This window comes from Rhinolophus ferrumequinum, chromosome X (assembly GCF_004115265.2).
Source record: "Rhinolophus ferrumequinum isolate MPI-CBG mRhiFer1 chromosome X, mRhiFer1_v1.p, whole genome shotgun sequence".
Lineage (NCBI taxonomy): Eukaryota > Metazoa > Chordata > Mammalia > Chiroptera > Rhinolophidae > Rhinolophus > Rhinolophus ferrumequinum.
The window spans coordinates 115,089,145-115,109,313 of NC_046284.1; the positions used below are offsets into that span (position 1 = coordinate 115,089,145).

The 20,169-nt window shown below is 39.0% G+C and overlaps 1 protein-coding gene across 1 annotated transcript in view; it reads left to right on the forward strand.

Annotated features, from left to right (window-relative positions):
* VEGFD (vascular endothelial growth factor D) overlaps positions 1–20,169 on the forward strand; it is a 33,789-nt gene that overhangs the window by 6,632 nt on the left and 6,988 nt on the right. The window contains exons 2-4 of the mRNA XM_033112012.1: positions 12,360–12,561; positions 16,047–16,237; positions 19,253–19,401. Coding sequence (XP_032967903.1) covers positions 12,360–12,561; positions 16,047–16,237; positions 19,253–19,401 — 542 coding nt within the window. The remainder of the gene's footprint in view (positions 1–12,359; positions 12,562–16,046; positions 16,238–19,252; positions 19,402–20,169) is intronic.

Genomic DNA, 20,169 nt, shown 5'->3' on the forward strand with positions numbered 1-20,169 from the left:
TCTAGGGTCCTTCCAGCCTCAAGCTATTCTATGAGGTTTTTACTTCTAGGAGCCAGTTATAGAAGGAAGTTACCTTAGCCTATTATTCTAGCTTGGTGCTCACAGTAAGAGAGACGGGCAAAGCAGCATCTGGCCACATAGCAGATCTGGTTAAAACTTGGACACCTTGATGATTTCCTTCATCGTTGAGATCCTTGAGAAGTGCCGTCTATGTTTTCATCTTATACTGGCTGGTTTGTGAAGATGTGGTAAATTATGGCAAAGTACTCTGGTCAGATACTTTATCAGTCAGGCTAAGCCAGGATATGCTATAACAACAAAAATCCCCAAGTCTTCAGGACTCACAAACAACAGAGGTTTATCGATTGCTCATTGCACATGAGCATCCTGGTTCTTCTAGGCTCAACGGCATGTCAGGATGAAAGTGGCTGAGCGTCCACAGTTTGAATGTCACTTGAATGGCAGAGGGAAGGAGAGCCCTGGAGAGTCTTGCCCTAGCAGTTAAATGCTGTGACTCAGAAGTGACACATCACTTTTGGTCACAGCCTCTTGACTCACCACCCCATCAACCACAAGGGGCCAAGACGGGCATTCCTTCTATGTGCTCAGAAGGTAGAAAGCTGGAAATATTTGGTGAACAGTACTAATGTTCACACAACTTTGGTCATTTCTAAATCTTTCTGAACATACCTTTGAGATGGAAAACAGCCTTAGGTGGACACGGGGATAGAGTAGCTGAAGGAAGACACTCATGGTTATTTCTACTGCTCAGGAGATTCCTTCTCTCTGAAAAAGGAAAGCTGTACATTTAATTCAGTAAACATTTGTGGAATGTCTCCCATGTGCCAGGCCCATGGGTGGAAGTGATATGTTTTTTATAAACTAAAGAGGTCTTAGTTATGTGCATGTCTTACCAACAGCCAAGGAGTTCGATTTGGCTTGTGGGAAGGATAATTTTAATGCCTAAAACTTTAAGTAATAATGTAACTTTTTATAATGAGTCTCTTTTTGTTATTCATTGTTGCCTAAATAATTACAACACTCACATGTTGGAGAAAATTATTGTTTTCCTGAAACCTACGTTTGGCTAAAATTGTTTCTGGAGAGAGAAAATGAAATGTTGGATATTGCTGTGGCAAATATTTCATTGCATACTGTTTCATTCTGGAGAGAGTGAGGAAGAGTGTAATTTTGGTTCAATGAATACCCTGAGTTCATCCTAAATAAGAGACTCTCCCAAAAGAACAGAATAGGATGAAAAATAGTAACCTTTGTAATGTTGTGCTTGGTTCATAGCTACACTGCCACAGCAAGACTGGGGATCAGTGGGCATCTTAGATAATGCAGAGGATGTTGGTGAGGAAAAGGAGAGCTGTGGATGTTGACATGGGACCACTGTATATTTAGAAAGAAAGGTGAAAGGGCATACTGGGCTGACTGCCATTGGCATGGCAGGGCTGCCTTATAAAAAGCACGATGAGGTTTTGCATAAAGATCTTCTGCCCGTCAATGGATTATGTTACACTTAGGCTGTTAATTACTGCCACAATAATGCTGATTAACAAACCACTCCAAATTTCAGTGGCTTCAAACATCACTAACCTGTTCTCACTAATGTTTCTGTGGGTCGGCTGGAAATCAAGGCTCAAGACATAGGTTGAGTGTGGGTCTGCCCCACGTTCCTCCTCTGCCTTGGATCAGTGGACTAGTAGGGGCAGGTGCTTGTGCTGATGGCAGAAATGTAGGAGAACTGTGCAATCATAAATACATTTCAGTCCTCTGCTTGTATCATAGCTTGTAACATCCTGTTGGTCAAAGTAGGTCACATGGCTCAACCTCAGTGCAGCTGAGAAATAGACTCCTTCCTTGGGATGGGGGGGGGCAGTGAAATTGTTTTTAACAATAACCTAAGTACCGTAAAGGCTTTGGGGTGTTTCCTTAGACATTGGGCCCTTGATCTTTGAGATCAGTGATAAAGAGACAGTAACTCAGCAGTATATACTCTTAGGGTTATTCAGAGCATCCTTTTAGAGTTTTGCCACTCAAGCCCATCCTACACTCATGTGCCCCCACATTTCCAAAGCACAAATGCATTAAATGGGAGCACAGGCATCTGAGCAGAGCATGGCTTTAAAACGTGAAGGGGGAGCATAGACATCTTTCCAAATGCTAGATGATATGACTGGGCAGAAAACCTCCGACAGTAGTCATCAAATTGGAGGATGTGGATGTCCCAGACATCCTAGCCCTCTCGTGTCCCCTTAAAATACCCAGACAGCTGTGCACACGCAGAAATGCATGCACTTTCCTTGCGTGTGTAGTTCCTTTCCTTAGTCTAAGTTTAATTAAATACCCTGATAGATAGATAGATAGATAGATAGATAGATAGATAGATAGATAGATATAAAAATAGAACTGCATAAGTAAAAGAGCTACTGGTAGCACAAGGCCACCCAAATAGCCAGGTTTCTGGATTTCACAAAAGCAGGACCAGGCCCTCGGCTGGTTCTAGCTGAGCAACCACCGCAGCCATGGCCACAGCAGTAATTATTAGCAAGTGCCCTCAACTGGTGCCCTGTACTGTTAGGTACCATCTCTTGTGGGTAAAGCCAGATCCTAATAACAAAACACAAAGGTTGTAAGAAGTGGGTCTTTTTTTTTTTTTACTATTCATCCATCTATAAAGATATATGTAAAGCCTGAGTAGATATTTTAAAATTGGCAGTTCATCTGAAAATACCCCCAAGAAAGGTGAAAAAGAAGGAGGAGGAGGAGGAGGAGGAGGAGGAGGAGGAGGAGGAGGAGGAGGAAGAGGAGGAGGAAAAGAAAAAGTTTGTCCTTGTTTTACTCAGGAAAAGTTTTTCTCTTTTTAATGTTCATTTACTGTGACTGTAGTTGCCCCATCTTGCTCTTTGGAAACTCACCTCTCTAGTGACTAAGGGAAACCGAGGACCATCAAACAGGACCAGATGCCCTCTATTGAGAGCCTGCTCTATACCTGACCCTGCCCACATCCGATCTCATCTAGTCTCCACATTAGCACTGTAAAGTGAGTATTATTAGCATTGCCATCTATAAATGAGGAAACCAAGGCTTAAGGAAGTTCAAAACTTGACTCTCAGTCAAATAGCTAAAAAGTAGCAGTGTCTGGATTCACAAACAGCTTAGTTTTTTTTTTAAGTTATTATATATTAAAATTAACATTTTTTCTCTCTTGATATGCAGGGCTATGCATTTTAACACATGTATAGATTTGTGTAACCACCACCACAATCGGGATACAGGAAAAAATTCACGTATTCTTTTTATAGTCACTCCCTACCCCCTCCTCTGGCAACCTCTGCTCTGTTCTCCATCACTATCGTTTTGGGGTTTTCTTTTGGACACTGTCATAAATGGAATCGTACAGTATGTAACCTTTTGAGATTAGCTACTTTCACTCCCAGTTTCTTTGAGATCCATCCAAGGTGCTGCACGTACCGCAGTTCATTCGTTTTTATTGCTGAGTGGGATTACCTGGGATGGATGTAGAACAGTTTGCTTAACCATTCGCCAGTTGAATGATGTATGGATTGTTTCCAGTTTTTTGGCTATTACGAAGAGAGTTAAACTATAAACATTCATGTAAGCGTTTTTGTATGAACATAAGTTCTCATTTATCAAGGGTAAATTCCCAGGCGTGAGACTGCTGGGTTGGTCATATGGTGAGTGTATGTTGAACTTTATAAGAAATTGCCAACACATTTTCCCGAGTGCTATACCATTCAAAGTCAGTTGTGAACACTTCAAACCCATGCTTTCCCCTCTCCAATCAGCTGTCTGTCCAGACGACAGAGTGGTTTACACTATCAGGCAAAGCTTCCTTTTGGGGGATGTTATTTCCACTTGGGAGCTGTGGGAAGCAAAGTCACAAAGCTTCAACTTGGACTCACAAGTCTAACATGACCTGAGCAGATTCCTTGGCAGGTGGGAGCGTGAGAAAGGGGAATAGAGGGGCAGGAGGGGAAATACCTATGGAGGACAGCTGGGAACGTGACCGTGCAACTTGGGCCCCCAATTGGGGAAAATTTGGTGGTTTTGGCTAAGCCTTAACTATCAAGTTAAAATACAAAATGCTCTTCCAGTGACTCAGAAGTTGCTACGAGGTGGAGGGAACAGGAACTGTTTGTGTTGCAACCCGATCCACATCAGTAAACCCACTGCAAAGAACTGAGCCCCCAGGAAACACTTGTAAATCCCTAAGCAAATCTAGGGAAAGTTGTGTGAACTGTTTTCCCTCCATAGCTCACCAGGAAGCTTCTGGATTTTCCCAATATTCAAATTCTACTCACCCCACCCGTTTGTCACTAAACTTCCTGAAGACTTAGTGCCAACCAATTTAATAAAATAGCATCAACACGTTTTGAAAGACTTGGAAACATAGTGTTAGACCCACAGTTCTTAAGAGGTCAGTCCAGTGAGGAGTTTTGCAAACCTGGTTTCCTTTTCCATTTCTAGAACAGAATGGTTCTTTTTTTTTTCTATTAATTGTTTTATTTTTCAATTACAGTTGACATACAATGTTATATGAGTTTCAGGTGTACAACATACTGATTAGACATACAATTTATGAAGTGATCACCCCAACCTGACCCCATACATAGTTATTACATATTATTGACTATATTCCCTGTGCTGTACTCTACGTCCACATGCCTATTTTGTAACTACCAATTTGTACTTCTTAATCCCTTCACCTTTTTCACCCTACCCCCAACCCCCATCCCATCTGGCAGCCATCAAAATGTTCTCTGTATCTATAAGTCTGTTTCTATTTTGTTTGTATGTTTGTTTTTAGAATAGGAACTTTTTAATAGCAGGGGACTGGAAGGGCTCAAGAAAAGCTTAGAGCCAGGATCACAGCCCAGTTGCGTACTCCAAGCCATGCTCCTTCCACTTGCCATCCATGTTTCTGTTCTCATTAATATTTTCTTTCAAATACAGACTGCCTTGTAAAAGGATTATAATTTGTACTTCCCTGTTGAATTCCAGAAGGTTAAAGTAGTACCTATTATTTTTAATTCTGTTTTTGAGAAATTGGTTGTTTTGGCTTCTTGGGAATTTGACAGCATTTTATTCTGTCATCTAAGATGGTCTCGCAGAAGGCAACTGACCTCGTGTTATTTAGCCTGGAAGACAATATTGTTGGTCAATCTCAGAAAAGTCATACAGGTTGGAAACTGGTCCACACACAGTTTACCAGGTAGCTTGAGTTTAAAAAACAATGCTTAGATAGTCCAGTTCAGCAATATACTAATAGAAATATTTTGAATCCAAGATATAATGCAAAAGCGTTCAAAGAACATAAGACTATTTTTCAGGATGCATCTACCATTTAGTCCCCACTGAATGGACTTTTACGTAGTTCAAGCACTCACCCAGGTCTTTGAACTTAAACCAGCATGCTCTACCCCCAAAATTAGTGGTTCTTACTAAAATTATTTGGGAAGATTTTTTAAGTACCTTTTTATTTTGAAGTAATTTTAGATTTACGGAAAAGTTGCAAAGGTAGCATAGAGAATTCCTGTATATCTCTCACCCAGCTTCCCCTAAGACGAGCAAACACTTGGGAAGTTTAAAAAAATATCCTTGGCAAAACCACAGCCCAGACCCATAAAAAGAGAACATCTGAGGATGGGATCCAAGTATCAGTGTTTCTCTGAAGCTTCTTCCCAGGTAGGTTCAAGGTGAAGCCAATGTTGAGAACCTCTGCTACAAACCCTTCCTTCTCAAGGTGTGGTCACCCCTCCAAGATCATTGCCATCACCTGGGAACTTGTTAGAAATGCATTCTAGGTCTCACCCAAAACCTCCTGCATCAGAACCTGCATTTCAATAAGATCACCAGATAATTAGGATTCACATTTCAGTGGGTTTTTTTTTTATTAGTTTCAGGAGTACAAAACAATGTAATAGTCAATTTTGAGAAGCACTAATCTATACAGAAGATTAAACATATTAGACAAACCTGGGCCCAATCACTAATAGGTTAAATGCATGTGTGTAAGTATTAGTCCTAAATTATTTCATCAGATATTTATGGTTTATTATGTGAACATATGAACCAGACATGTATTCTACCCGTATTCACAGAGACTGCAGTCTAGCAAGGAGAATGCAATATGTTCATAAATAATGTAGTCTAACTTAGGCACAACACAGAATGCTTGATGGAAGTAGTGATCCTTGGTTTGGACCTGGAAGGAGGACACCTGGAGAAAGATACTTAAAAGATAAGTGACGTAGTTGGACCAAATCGGTAACTCAGGATTACATTTTCTATAGAATTTGATGCAACAATTGGCTTATTCATACATTTAATCCACATTGATTTGGCTCTTAGTATTGCCATGTGAACAAGACATATCATTACTGCCACAGGGACCCTTACAGCCCAGTGGGGAAGACAAGCATTATCAGTTCAGTGATGGTAAGCACTAGGAAGGAGAAGGGTGGGGTGCTAGGAATTCACGCAACACTGGGACCAGAGCTAGGCAGGGATGGGAGTCTTGGGGGAGGGTTCCCTAAGAAGATGGCACCTGGCTGAGAAAGGTTTAGCTAGGCCTCGGGTAGATGGCATTCCGAGTAGAGGGGACAGCACAGCCTAAGGCCAAAGCAAGAAGAAATGAACAAAACAGCAAACCAATGAAATGGAGGTCCAGTAATATTCCATTGTTCAACACTCCAATGTTTTCCATTGCCTGCTGAATTGGATACAAGTAGCCTGGCCTTCAAGCTTCCAATCCTTCCTCTTTTATGTTTTAAACAACTGTATTGATATACAATTTACATACTATGAAATTTACCCATTCACTTGTTTTAAGTAACTCGGCGATTTTAGTAGACTTACTAGTTGTGCAGCCATCATCCATATAAGATCCCCTATGCACTTTTACAGTTAACCCTCATTCCCACTCCCAGCCCCAGGCAGCCAATAATCCATTTTCTGCCTCTTGTGTTATACCAAGGAATGGAACTGTTTGGTCATATCCTAAATTTGTGTTTAACTTTTTTAATTTAAATGTAAGATTTTAATATTAAGATTGGCATGCAATCTTATATTGATTATATTAGTTTCAGGTATACGATATAGTGATTTGACATGTTTATACCTTACGATGTGATCACCCCACTAATTTTAGTAATCATCTGTCATCGCGTGGACTTAATCACAATATTAGTGACTATATTCCCCTTCCCTTTTCCTTCCCTCCCTTCTGGTAACAATTCCTTTGGTCTCTGTTTCTATGAGTCTGTTTTTGTTGTTTTGTTTCTGTTTAACTCTTTAAAGAACTGCTGAACTCTTTTCCAAAGTGACAGCTCCATTTTACAATCCCATCAGCAACCTAGGAGGGCTCCCATTGCTTCGTATCACTGACAACACTTGGTATTGTTACTCTTTTTGACTGTAGTCATCCTACTGGATGTGAGGTGGTACCTCATTGCACCAACCTCTCTTCCTAATTTTGCATTCCAGTCCCTCCACTCTTAAACCTGCTCTGTGCCCAACCAAAGTGAACCTCCTATTGTTTTCTTCAGTGGGGCTCCTTGATATCTCCAAATCATGTCTTTGTTTACTCTTTGAATGTGTGACTTGACTAGATATTTGGGGCAAGGGGAGAGAGGACGGAAATTTAGAGTTCGAATTAGTAGGATACTCATTTGAAGGCCTTTGATTTTCCTACAACATGGACACGTCCAAATCCCTCCTACAAACCCAGCCATCATACCTTTCCAGACACTGTGCCTGCCATCTTAGTCACACTTGGCCTAAGCCTGAGCTATTGAGATCCTCATGCTTCCTCAGGGGAGAATGCCATGTGAACTTAGAAACGAACAGAGGGAGCAATGACTACCATTCATATTATACCGTAGAAAGCAGTATGTACCGGGGGTGCCAAAAAAATGTATACACGTGGCTTGTATTCATCTTTTGTTATCGGTATATATTGAGTATTCAATTTTAATTAAGTTTTTTTTTCTTTCTTACAATCTGTGTACATTTTTTTTGGCACCCTCTGTATTTAAATAATGGTAAAATCCTGTTCCAAAGACTTTAAGCCTCACAATTTAACATCTGGCCTATGGTAGCCAGAATATCAGGGAAAGATTTATTATTTAGGAGTGAAATCACTGACAGTCTTGGATTAATCACTAAAAAAAGATACTGCTGTAATAAAAAGCAGAGATCTGGTAACCCTGCATCACTTCCTTCCTCTTGCTGACTGCTTTTTAATTATTTTAGTTTTGGTTAGCACTTCCATTAGAAAATAGGAAGAAATATGAGCAACTTATTTGGCAAAGTTTTGGTAGTTAAAACCATTGTAATCAATGGGTTAAATATGTATTTGGGACTATATTTGTACTTTTAAATTATAATTTTGTTTTGTGCAAGCAGATAACATCAAGTTAATTATACAAAAAATCAACCAGTACAGAAAGTTTATTGGAAACAAACCACCATTCTCAACCCTTTGTAAACATATGCCCCCAATGAATTAGTTGTCAGATTCCTGCTTATGTTGAATTGTTAGTATTTCCACTTGTAATAGCAAAATGTCTATCAGCAATTTCTCAGTTATTTCAAGTTATGTTTTAAATTATAAGGCTTAAAGTATGCTCAAATAACTGAGTAAACAGTGCATTTTTTATGATGGGGTAAGTCACATGAGCCATTCAATACCTTTAATTCAATCCAGAGAGCTGATGTTTTCTCTTGAGTTCTCAAAGTTGGATAGTTTAAAAATATTTTTGAAATTGAATTGAAAGCCATAAAAACTAGGAAGCCATACATCAGTCTTTATTTATGGATGGTATTGAATGAAATGAGTCTCCAGAAATGAAAATCCTTTCAATATAGTACAATTTTTTAAATATTTAAAAAGCTATTTGATTGGTTTCATTTTTATCTGAAAGCAGTGTTGTAACAAAATTTTATTTTGAAAATTGAATATGCAGTAGTTATACTGTCCAACTAGAAGCAATGAATAATCAGGAAAAGAGAGGCTATTGAGAAATGAGCCTAATGGAGAATGATTGAATTTCAGAGTTGATAGAGACATTAGCAATTACTCAGTTTCATCCTCAGAATGTTTTAGATGAAAAAGCTGTGGCACACGGCTTAAATTCAATGCCTATTCCACAAACCCTATGTATTATGCTCGTCATGTTTCCTCCTCCCCTCTCGCCCAGAAAATTGCCTTGATTCACACTTCACAGATAAGTGAGAAATCATAGGTCCCAAGCAGTCCTGCTGTCTACAAACCCATGTCATTCTCTGTGAGCCTCCTGTTTCAGAGGGTGACCCTCTCATCCATTCATCCTGTGTCCACTTATCTCTGGAACTTACATTAAACCAACCCCTCTAGGTCCCTGCTTCACCTGTCCTGCATATGCATTTAGTTTTTTCCTCTCTGTTGGCTCTTTCCCTCAGCTCATAAACACATTCAAGGTTCTCCTACCTTTATTAAACTTTCTCTCTCTCTCTCTCTCTCTCTCTCTCTCTCTCTCTCTCTCTCTCTCTCTCTCTCTCTCACACACACACACACACACACACACCTGAATTTCCAAGCACAATGACCTTCTAAATTCATGCTTTGAGATCTTTTTTAGTCCATAGCAATGACAGATACAATATGAAATTGATCAGATGATGGTAAACAGCTGCAGATGGCAAACACTTACAGAAATGGTAGCAAAATCCTGAAGCTGAAAAAATCAACACATTGTACACCTTAAGCTTACACCATGCTGTATGTCGATTACGTCTCGATAAAAGTAAATTTTAGAAAAACATGAAGCAGAAGCTGCAGAACTGATGGACTCTGAGTCTGGAAGGTGGCGGCCACCAAGAATTGAGCTCCAGTGGGTCATGGGCTCCATGAGTGTACTACATCAGATCCATCAGATCCATGAAAGTGGAAGGAAGTGTTACTGCTCATTGCTGCCTAGAGCTTCTATGAAAATGCTTCACCGGGGGCAAAGGAGGAAGCAGATACTTCCTTGCAACCAGAAATTGAGCTGAAGTGACCCCTGAGTCATAGATACTTAACAGAATTCTGGATTCAGGGCTCTGCAAGTCAGGGTATAACCACAGACCTTTTAAATGATGAAAGAATAGTGAAAAAGAAAAATGAATCTCCCAATGAAGATGAAACAACTAAACAAAATTTCAAAGCACACAAAATTTCAAAGCACACAGAGGTAATTATTACTAAGAAAGACAGCCAACAAAATGAATAATCGGGATATAAATCATACATGTGAAGTTGCAATATGAAACAATACTTCAAATAAGTAGGACCCTCAAAGACATAAAGGACTAATATTCATAAAATAAAATGACAAATTAGGAAAGACATACAGAAATGAAACAAAAAGCAGATAGGAAAGAGAATGAAGTAGAAAGATTTGAAATTAGAACTATGGTGATTGAAAGTCAATACTTAACAAAGTAAGCTCTAGACTCATACAATGGGAGATTTGGTGATTGGGGAGATGGACCAATTAATTTACCCATAACATATTGAAGAGAAATGGGAGAAAAAATAGATAAATATGAAAGCACATTTAAGAGACATGTAAGGTCATTAAGAGGTTCCAATATATGTCCAATAAGTATTTCAAAAAAGAGAATAGAGACAATATAAAACATGGAATAATGAAAAATATAATGACTGAGAAAAGTGAAATTTTAAAAAGATGGACGGCCTCAGATTGAAACCGCTATGAAGGTCTCTGTCTCAACTTCTCAACTCTGCCATTGTAAAATGAAGCAGCCATAGATACAATGTAAGTGAATTGGACATGACTATGTTCCAATAAAACTTTATTTATAAAAACAAGCAGGCAGCAGGGTGAATAAGGCCAAGGGCTGTAGTTTGACAATGCCTGATCTAGGGAATTAGCTGTTGTTTATATTTTCATGTCGATCCCTCCAGATGTTTTACATACACATATGTATTTAAATTATATGTGATTAATTCACAATGGTTAGTTGTTTATATATGACGTACATACATAATTTAAACAGAGATGTAACTGAATTATATAACGTGGATCACACTTGCTTTTCTGACCACCCACTCTCGGACAATGCAGTATCCATCATCATATCTAAAAACCAAAAAATCCTACTTCCAAAAACCTGATGAATGATGCAGATTCATTTTGTCCCAATAAACATCATTGGTTTTGATGATCGCATACTATTTCATTGTATACATTTATTGTTATTTATATAACCAAGTCCCTAATTTTGAGCAATTAGGCTACACTCTGAAAATCTTTTTGATTGAGTCTTTTTTTCTCACAAATGTTTTTTTCTCACAAATTGTATTAGTCAATACAGTTCATGCAACTGTGTGGAAAGCAAATTTTCAACATAAACTCTAATAGTGTATTTTATCAGGAAAAAAAGTCTTTGAAATAGTAAGCAGGTTTAAAAAAGGGTAGAGGGCTCAGAGGGTTAAAAGTTGGAAAATTCAGTTTATCAGGACCTTACAGTCTTCCTTGCATGATTGTAGACAGGGTCCCCAGGACTTTCTGGGTCAGTTTCTCAAATAACAGATTAAAACAATTGTCATTGGCTCCTGTCACAAGAATAGTATGATTTTAAAATCTATATTAGTTTCCTGTAGCTGCTGTACCAAGTTACCACAAACTTGGTGGCTTAATATAACAGAAATGTATTCTCTCACAGTTCTGGAATCCAGAATTCCTAAATCGAGGTTCTCGGTAGGGCTCCCTCTGCTCCACCCAAAGTCTCTTGGAGAGAATCCTTCCTTGCCTCTTCCAGCTTCTAGTGGCTCCAGGCCATCCCTACCTGTGGCTGCATTATTTTAATCTTTGTCCCCATCTTCACAAAATCTCCTTTGTGTCCATGGCTTTCCATCCTTTGTCTCATAAGGACACTTGTCTTTGTATTTAGGGCCCTCCTAGATAATCCAGGAGGATCTCATCTCAAGATTCTTAACTGCATTACATCTGCACAGATCCTATTCCCAAATAAAGTCACATTCAGAAGTTCTGGTGGTTCGGACACGGACATACCATTTTGAAGTCCACCATTCAACCCACTACGATATTGTTTTTAAATGTTCTGAGAACCCAGGGGCCATAATTCCTTTGATTCGATCATGAGTGAGCAAAATAGAATCAGAAATGCTAGATGTCATTTTTCCTAGGTACTGGTGTACATTTCATTCATCTCTCTAGTTTCTTTTCAGCTCTATTTACATTTTTAAGTGTTGGTAATGAAGATTATCAGACAAACTCAAACTTCAGTAACTTGCTTTTAAACCAATCTTTATTTTTTTTAAGCGTTCAATGCTAGAACAATCTGAGCAGCAGATTAGGGCGGCTTCTGGTTTGGAGGAACTGCTGCGAATCACACATTTCGAGGACTGGAAGCTGTGGCGATGCCGACTGAAGCTGAAAAGTTTTACCAGCACGGACTCTCGCTCAGCATCCCATCGGTCCACTAGGTTTGCAGCAACTTTCTACGACATCGAAACACTAAAAGGTAGGTATGTGTGTGTGGAGGCCAATTCCTGCTCTTTCTCAGATACTAACAAATGCACCAACCTCTTCCAAACGTTTAGCAGGGCAGGCATGTGTCAGGGAGAGAAACAGGGGGCTTTGGTTTCATAGCTTTGGTGTTGGTGGAGAATCCTGGTTTTCTACGTCTACTCCACAGAGAAATATATTCAATAGGATTTTGAGATAAAAAGCCAAAACAAAGAACACTTCTAAATATAGGAATATATTTAACTCAAAGATATGGGGGCAAAACAAACCCAGAAAGATGGTTCTTAATAGAAAAAAATCATTGGGTTTACTTAAAAAATAAAACAACCTAGGTATTCACCAGCAAGGGGCATTCTACTGCTATACATACGGGAATAAAAACTAATAGGTTAGGTATAGCTTTTTTATTTCTTCACAATTCCGTGATTTTTAAAGTACAAATGAAAAGTAGAAATTGGCAGCTGTGTTGTAGCAATGCATACTGGTATTACTAGGGGAATAATGGAAGGGGGAAAATCTCTAGACAAAAGAATCCAAACTCCAGACTGGAAAATAACATAATTGGAAATAAAGGGAATGATTGTTCCCTTGTAAGGTATGACAGTTCTTTATAAGAAAACCATTGTCTGTATGTATTACGCCATAATGAATGAAATGCTTGCCAAATAATACTGTGTGGCCTCCGATTAGGCATTTAACTTTTTTGATGACATGTAACATCAACACAAACACCACTGTGGCATAGTTGATCTAGCATTTTCGATTTGATTAAGCTATGATTACCTGGTAATAGATTGTATCTGTTACGTAATTCAAATTGACCAGTAAGCCAAAATTATAGTTTGCTTTCTTTCTAGACTTCTCTTTATTTTTTTGCATTTGTAAAAAGATGAGGAAGTCGCACAGGGATCTGGTGTTGGCTGTGGGGGAGGCTGTGTGTGGGCAGGGATAAATCCCTTGGCTGCATTGTGGGCATGAGTGTGAAGAGAATTCTTTGTGCTCATGTGTATAGTAACTGTGTGTCTAAATGAGCTGAGATAGTTGGAACCACGGCCTAGAACCCACTTTAGCCAGAGGTTTGCAGCTCTGGTCGTATCTATGTGGTGAATTAGCATGGACTTCATGAAAGCAAGGGAGTTAGCTTCACCTGAGATCCAAGGCTTGAAGCAGATTACCTGTCTGTCTGAAGGCTTTCGGTGAGTCTGGAGATTCTCTGTGAAGATGGAGGTAGACACGCTAATGACCATAAAACCAAGACGACGTGATAAAAAAAAGTCAGTCACATTGACATTTTCTAAGGAGGAAACCAGAAAAAAAAAGTATAAAAATACTTTTAGAAGAATGTAAAAGAACTCTAAAATGTTTCATTACATGGGCGATCATCTGAAGTTTTTCACTAAGCTAGAAACAGCAAGTAATCAAATGGGTGTGTTACATCAGTTGCCATTTGTTATTAACTCTCCCTCATGGATTCCAGGGTCATCTTGGAGGTGGAGCAGTTCTGCTGAGCAGTAGTAAAGAATAGTAGAGTCATGTGGCCTTTACTGTGTGTCATTGATCACAGTTCCACACAATTTTGATTAAAATCTTGCCACTCCAACTTTCAAAACTTAGTTTTATTTTTTTAAAAAAGGGAAATGGACAGCAACATTTAAATAGAATTTTGAACAGGGACTATTTTTATAAGTCGATTACTTGCTTTTTGCAGGATTCATGATTAATAAAAGAGAATTGAATAATACCCATATTAATACCTCATTGGGTAATTTATCTCTCATGTTTCTCACCTTCAGGTTCTTTCCATAGACACTCAAAATCAGAAATTTAGTGATTGAAGAAGCAACATATGAGGAAAGTTGAGATTAAGGGGGGAAAGGATATGGAAAGCTGTTTTAAAGGAGTAATTTAGAGACTAGGGTCAGATCTCCAACAATAATATTATATCTGTGTACTTTAAGCAGGCGTTCTTTCTGTCTCTTCTGGTGGAAACATGTTCACGTATGTGGGAATTCAGAATAAGCTGGTGAGAGAGAGCAATATACATTTTTAAAGATGGGCTGAAAACGGAGAAGACCTATTATCTATTCCTGCATAGCACATTACCCCAAAACTTAGCTGCTTAGAGAATAACATTTCTTATCTCACAGTTTTTGTGGGTCATAAATGCATACATGGCCTAAATGGGTGTCTCGCCTTCAGAGTCTCCGTAGAGGCTACAGTCAAGGTGTCAGCTTGGCCCACAGGCAGCATCTCGAAGTTCAACTGGGGCAGGATGTGCCTCCAAGTTCACTCAGTGGCTGTTGGCAGGACTCAGTTCCTCACAGGCTGTTGGACTGAGGGTCCCGGTTCCTCACTGGCTGTTGGCCAGAGCCCACCCTCAGTCCCTTTCCCACCTTCCCAGCATGACAGCTTGCTTCATCAAAGCCTGCAAGCCAAGGAGGCAAGAGAAAGGAAGAGTGCCCGCAAGCGATAGAGGCTGCTAGAAAGACGGAAGTCACAGTCTTTTTTAACCTAATCGTGGAAGTGACATCCCATCACTTTTGCTGTATTCTCTTCATAAGAATGAACTCACTAGGTCCAGCCCACACACAGAGAAGGGTATTACACAAGGGTGTGGACACCAGGAGGGGCGTATCATTGGGGGATCAGTTTTAAGGCTGCCTGCCACAGGAGGTTTTCACCACCACCCTCAACATATAATAAACTACAGGTCCGTGGCAAGCTAAAAGAATGCCTTTAAATGTTGTCTTTGTCATAAAATTGAATCACTTCCCAAAAATATCCATAGAAAGGCTATACAACATTAAGTATCAGTGTCAAATCTAATTTAAAATATAAACTAGGAAAGAAAAGCAAGTATTGTTTTACAAGAATGTATATAATCCTTTTATTCCCACAGGCTTGTCTCTTTTTCTTGTGTTTCTCCAATTCTCTAGAATGGCCAGAATATTTCTCCTTCCGTCAAAATGAACTGTCTTATTTCATCATTTATATAAATATCAGTATTGGACACTCGCAAATGAGAAAAGTCTCATTTGAGGAAAGATTAGTTCCACTTAAATTTCTATTCGTGTGTTTGCCAGATTTGAATCCTACTGTAGTTTCTTAAGCAACCGACAGCAATGTACTCTTTGATGATGCTAAAACCTACCCACACCTGGCTTCAAACAGAAGAAATGTTATCCAGCTGTGTTGTGTAAATTGCTTAATAAATAACACTTACATGTTATTTCTTGCATGGTTTTAATTCTTCTGAAAACAGTCTGTGGTTAATAACGTAATAATACTTACATATTATTTCTTACATGGTTTTAATTTTTCTGAAAACAGTCTGTGGTTAAAGGACTGACAAAAAATATCCATCTAGTAAAACAAACAAGCACTACAGATGTGAAAATGACCATGTCCAGCATAACCTGGGCTCACGCTGGCATGGCAGGTCATTTCTTTTGCTGGCCCCAATGAGCTTCCTCTCTGCAGTTATAGATGAGGAATGGCAAAGAACCCAGTGCAGCCCTAGAGAGACGTGTGTGGAGGTCGCCAGTGAGCTGGGGAGGAGCACCAACAGGTTCTTCAAGCCTCCCTGTGTGAACGTGTTCCGGTGTGGCGGCTGCTGCAATGAAGAGAGCCTCATTTGTATGAACACAAGCACCTCGTACGTTTCCAAACAGGTACGAGGACATCAGCAAGTACACCCTCTCCAAAGCCCTGATAACAGTGTTGACAGCCACAACTAAGCTCGTTGCCAAGCACTATGCTAAATACTTTACGTGTTGTCTCATTTAATCCCTGAAATCAGCTAAAAGGGTATCTTACTACCCTCCTTTATAGATGAGGAAACTGAGGCTCAAAGTAGTAACTTATGGCAGAGCTGGGATTCAAATCCAGGTCTGTGAGACTCCAGAGCCTGAACGCTTATCAGTTGCTGTCTCTCTGATGCTATCATGTCAAGAATCAGAAAGGCATACGGAAGTTACTAGAACAGATGTTAAAGGAATGAAGACAGCTGCACTGTCTTGTGTATTTGTTAGGTTCTATGTTGTTCAAATGGAGTGACTGAGAAGAGTAATGTAATAAAGGATGTGGGCTGAAGTAGGGGAAGTAGGAAGGGCTGGTGCAGCACCCAGAGCTAGCAAAAAAGGGGGAGCTGTTCCCAGCTGTGGACTGAAGACGCAAGGAAATGGAGCAGTTATGGGACCCAGAGATAAAGAGGAAAGGGGGCTGCTGGCCTGGCTGGAGGAGTGGCGGCCACTGCCAACCCTTAGCCTGGCAAGGAGTCAGGGGTAGGGGTGGAAGAGGCAAGAGGAACTAGAGACGCATTCCATGGAGGTCGGTGTCCTGGGACACAGACTTCAGTGGGGAAGGAAGGAGAGAGGATGGCATCTTTGGAGGGGCAAATGGAGAATATCTAGCACAGAAGACCTTTGAACATAATTCTGCAGTCCTCATGAAAAAAAGAATTCTCCCCTCTCCATCTTATACAATCCCTTTTGCTCCATACATAAGTTTTTCTTTTTATCACTACCACAGTGTTATTATGTAACTATGTAATACATGTTGCTTAGGAGAGAAACAATAACAAGTTTAGGAAAACATATTAAAAAGCTATAAGTGAAACTACATTCTTTTTGATTCTATGTTGCAAATTCCTCATGCATGTTGATACATTCATTGAACTGTCATATTTGCTTATACAATCTATTCTTCTGTATACATATGTATACAATATATATACAGTAGTGGTACCATGAAATTACATATGCACCAAATATGTCCATGTTAGATAATTATCTTAATTGGATGGAAATAATACAATGTTGATTTGTTTGGTAATAAGTTAACTTATCCTTAATTTTGTTCTTCCTACCCCCTAAAATATCCCTTAAACTGTAGAATTTCTTTTTCTAAATCCTTTTAGAAACTCTTGGGACTTGTAAAAATTCTGACCTCTACTATTTGATAATCAGGTCAAAAAAATAGTATAAGTATGGCTAAGTATCAACAGTCAATAGAAACAAAGCTTGCATAACATAAGAGGCTTTATAGTTCATGACAGTGTTATTCCCTAGAACATAGCTGAAAAATTTCGCAAGAAGATGAAGTTTATGCAAAGTAAACACTCTAAAAACACTCTCTTACTTAGATTCATGGAAGTCCCATTACATATTAAAAGGTCAGAATAAACACAACTTTAATGGATTGTTTCTACTTAATAGAGAGTTGAGTACTTTATTTTGACTGCTATCCTCAACAAATGATTAATTTTAAAGAATATACTTAAGTATAAGTGTACAACAGATTTTATTTCCAAATATGCATATTTGAACATTTTAATAGTGGTTTTTCTTTACCAAAAAAAACCCCCAAAAAACCTACCTCTCATTCCAAAGTTATGGACTATTTGATGAAATACCTCTTAGAAACAAAGTGAATAAATGAATACTTTCATTTAAGTAAGGGCTGTATGGGATGGTGATTGACTGGAAAGAACATTAAAAATCAGGTTCAAATTCATCCATACATCGTAGAACTACTGCAGAAACAAAGTAATTGACATTTCTCTTAAGTTCTACTTGCCAGGATCCCACCTTGCTTCTTCTGGTCATAGCACTTTCATTCCAAAATGTAATAAGACATATTTTTAAGAGTATCACCTCTGGCTCTAGAGTAGACTGCCTGGGTTCAAACCAGGCAGGTTTATAACTTGCTATAGGCAAGTTATAACCTCTCTGTACATCTGTTTCTTTGTCCGTAGAGGGGGGCGAGGATAATTTTTTTAAAAAACACCCTATAATGTTGTTATGAGGTGTAAGTGAATTAATATAATAGTGCTTACAACAGGGCCAGGCATATAGAAACACAGAAAGAAGGATATTCATGTTACCTATAATTAAGTGGTTGGGCATGATGAGCTTGTATCAGTCAGTTATTACTATGCAGTGCTGCATAATAAACACCCTAAAACTCATGGCCTTCAAACAACAAAGACTTATTCTTACTGATGTATCTGAGGTTCAGTCGGTTTAGTGTGGTTTCAGTTGGGCTCAACTCCAAGCTGCAGGTTGCATCCAGGTCTGTTCCCTTTGTCTCTTATCCCTTGGACCAGCAAGCCTGCCAGGTCATGCTCTTCTCATGGTTACTGCACACACATGAGAAAACAAGCCCCACAAAGCACCCACAGTTCAAATTTGTAGTTGTGTCATGTCTGCTAACGTCGTGTTGATCAAAGCAAGTCACATGGCCAAGTCCAAAGTCAAGGAACGGGAAACTATATTCCTTGAGCAGTGATGGTATGAGAAGGCATTAGTAAATTGGTTTGAACAATATTCTAGTCACCCTGGTCTCAAATAAACCTCAAAGCTATAATTTCAGTTAGTCCTTACTATTTATACTCTAAAGCAGGAGCAGGGACTGACCGTGCCATTTTACAAGGGTACCAGTGACACAGAAAATTTAAAAGATTTGACCAAGCTTAAATGCTTAGTAAAGTTGGATAAGTCCCCAGTTTCCTCACTTCCAGCCCAGCATTCTTTCCACCATGCCAGCCTTTATCCTTATTAGTTCTGTTCTTAATGGACAACTTTGCTAAAGTCATTGCCATAAAAGACAAAGGCAAAAATGCAGACTCTAGAAATAATTATTTAAAAAAATATATATATATATGTATTATGGTTATCTTTCTCTAGCTCTTTGAGATATCGGTGCCTTTGACATCAGTACCTGAATTAGTGCCTGTCAAAGTTGCCAACCATACAGGTTGTAAGTGCTTGTCAACGGCTCCCCGTCATCCATACTCCATTATCAGAAGATCCATCCAGGTCCCAGAAGAAGATCGGTAAGCATTCGTTCTCCTCGGTTATACTTGTTCTTGCCTTTGCCAAAGCTGTGTGTGGAGGATACTTAATTAATTATAGAGTCATCACTTTCTCTTCAAGTTCTTCACCTTTTAGCTTCTAACCCAGATCTACTGGTAGTAACTATTTGGCAAATATATTTTTTTATTAGGTGTTAGATGGATATTGCAGTGGGACCCAAAAGCTCAGTGGTTATGAAGTAACTCAGCATGTCCACTTATGGACATCTTTGTTCATAATACACACAGTTGTAAAACTTTGTTCCAGCCTCAAATTTGGCACATGTTCCCTCATTCCAGAACAAGCATTAAATAAAACTCATTTTAGGCTGTTTATACATTTCAGTCCCAAAATTAGGGAAAAAGATAAAAAGGTTCCTAGAGGCATGGGGGAGTGGCAAAACTATCTGCATCTGAGTTTGGCGATTTTCTAACCCTTCTTCTTAAGATCACCAAATGGGAAATTCTTACTTTAAATTAAAATGACTTACAATTAATTTGACTTTGAAATTCTCTTGAGACTATTTTGTGATTCTTCATGACACAAATTATGATACCCTAAAATGTTCTGAAATCAAAAGTAAGAATCACTGGTTTGGGGGAAAAAAGATCGAGAAACAAATACAGGGCAAATTGCAAATACTGAATGAAAATATGAAGTAACTAAGTTGGATACTTAGATTTTGCAAAGGTAAAGCAAAAGGTAAAGTAAATGCTTGTGTGAGTGACAAGTGAAGGAGTCAGCTGCTG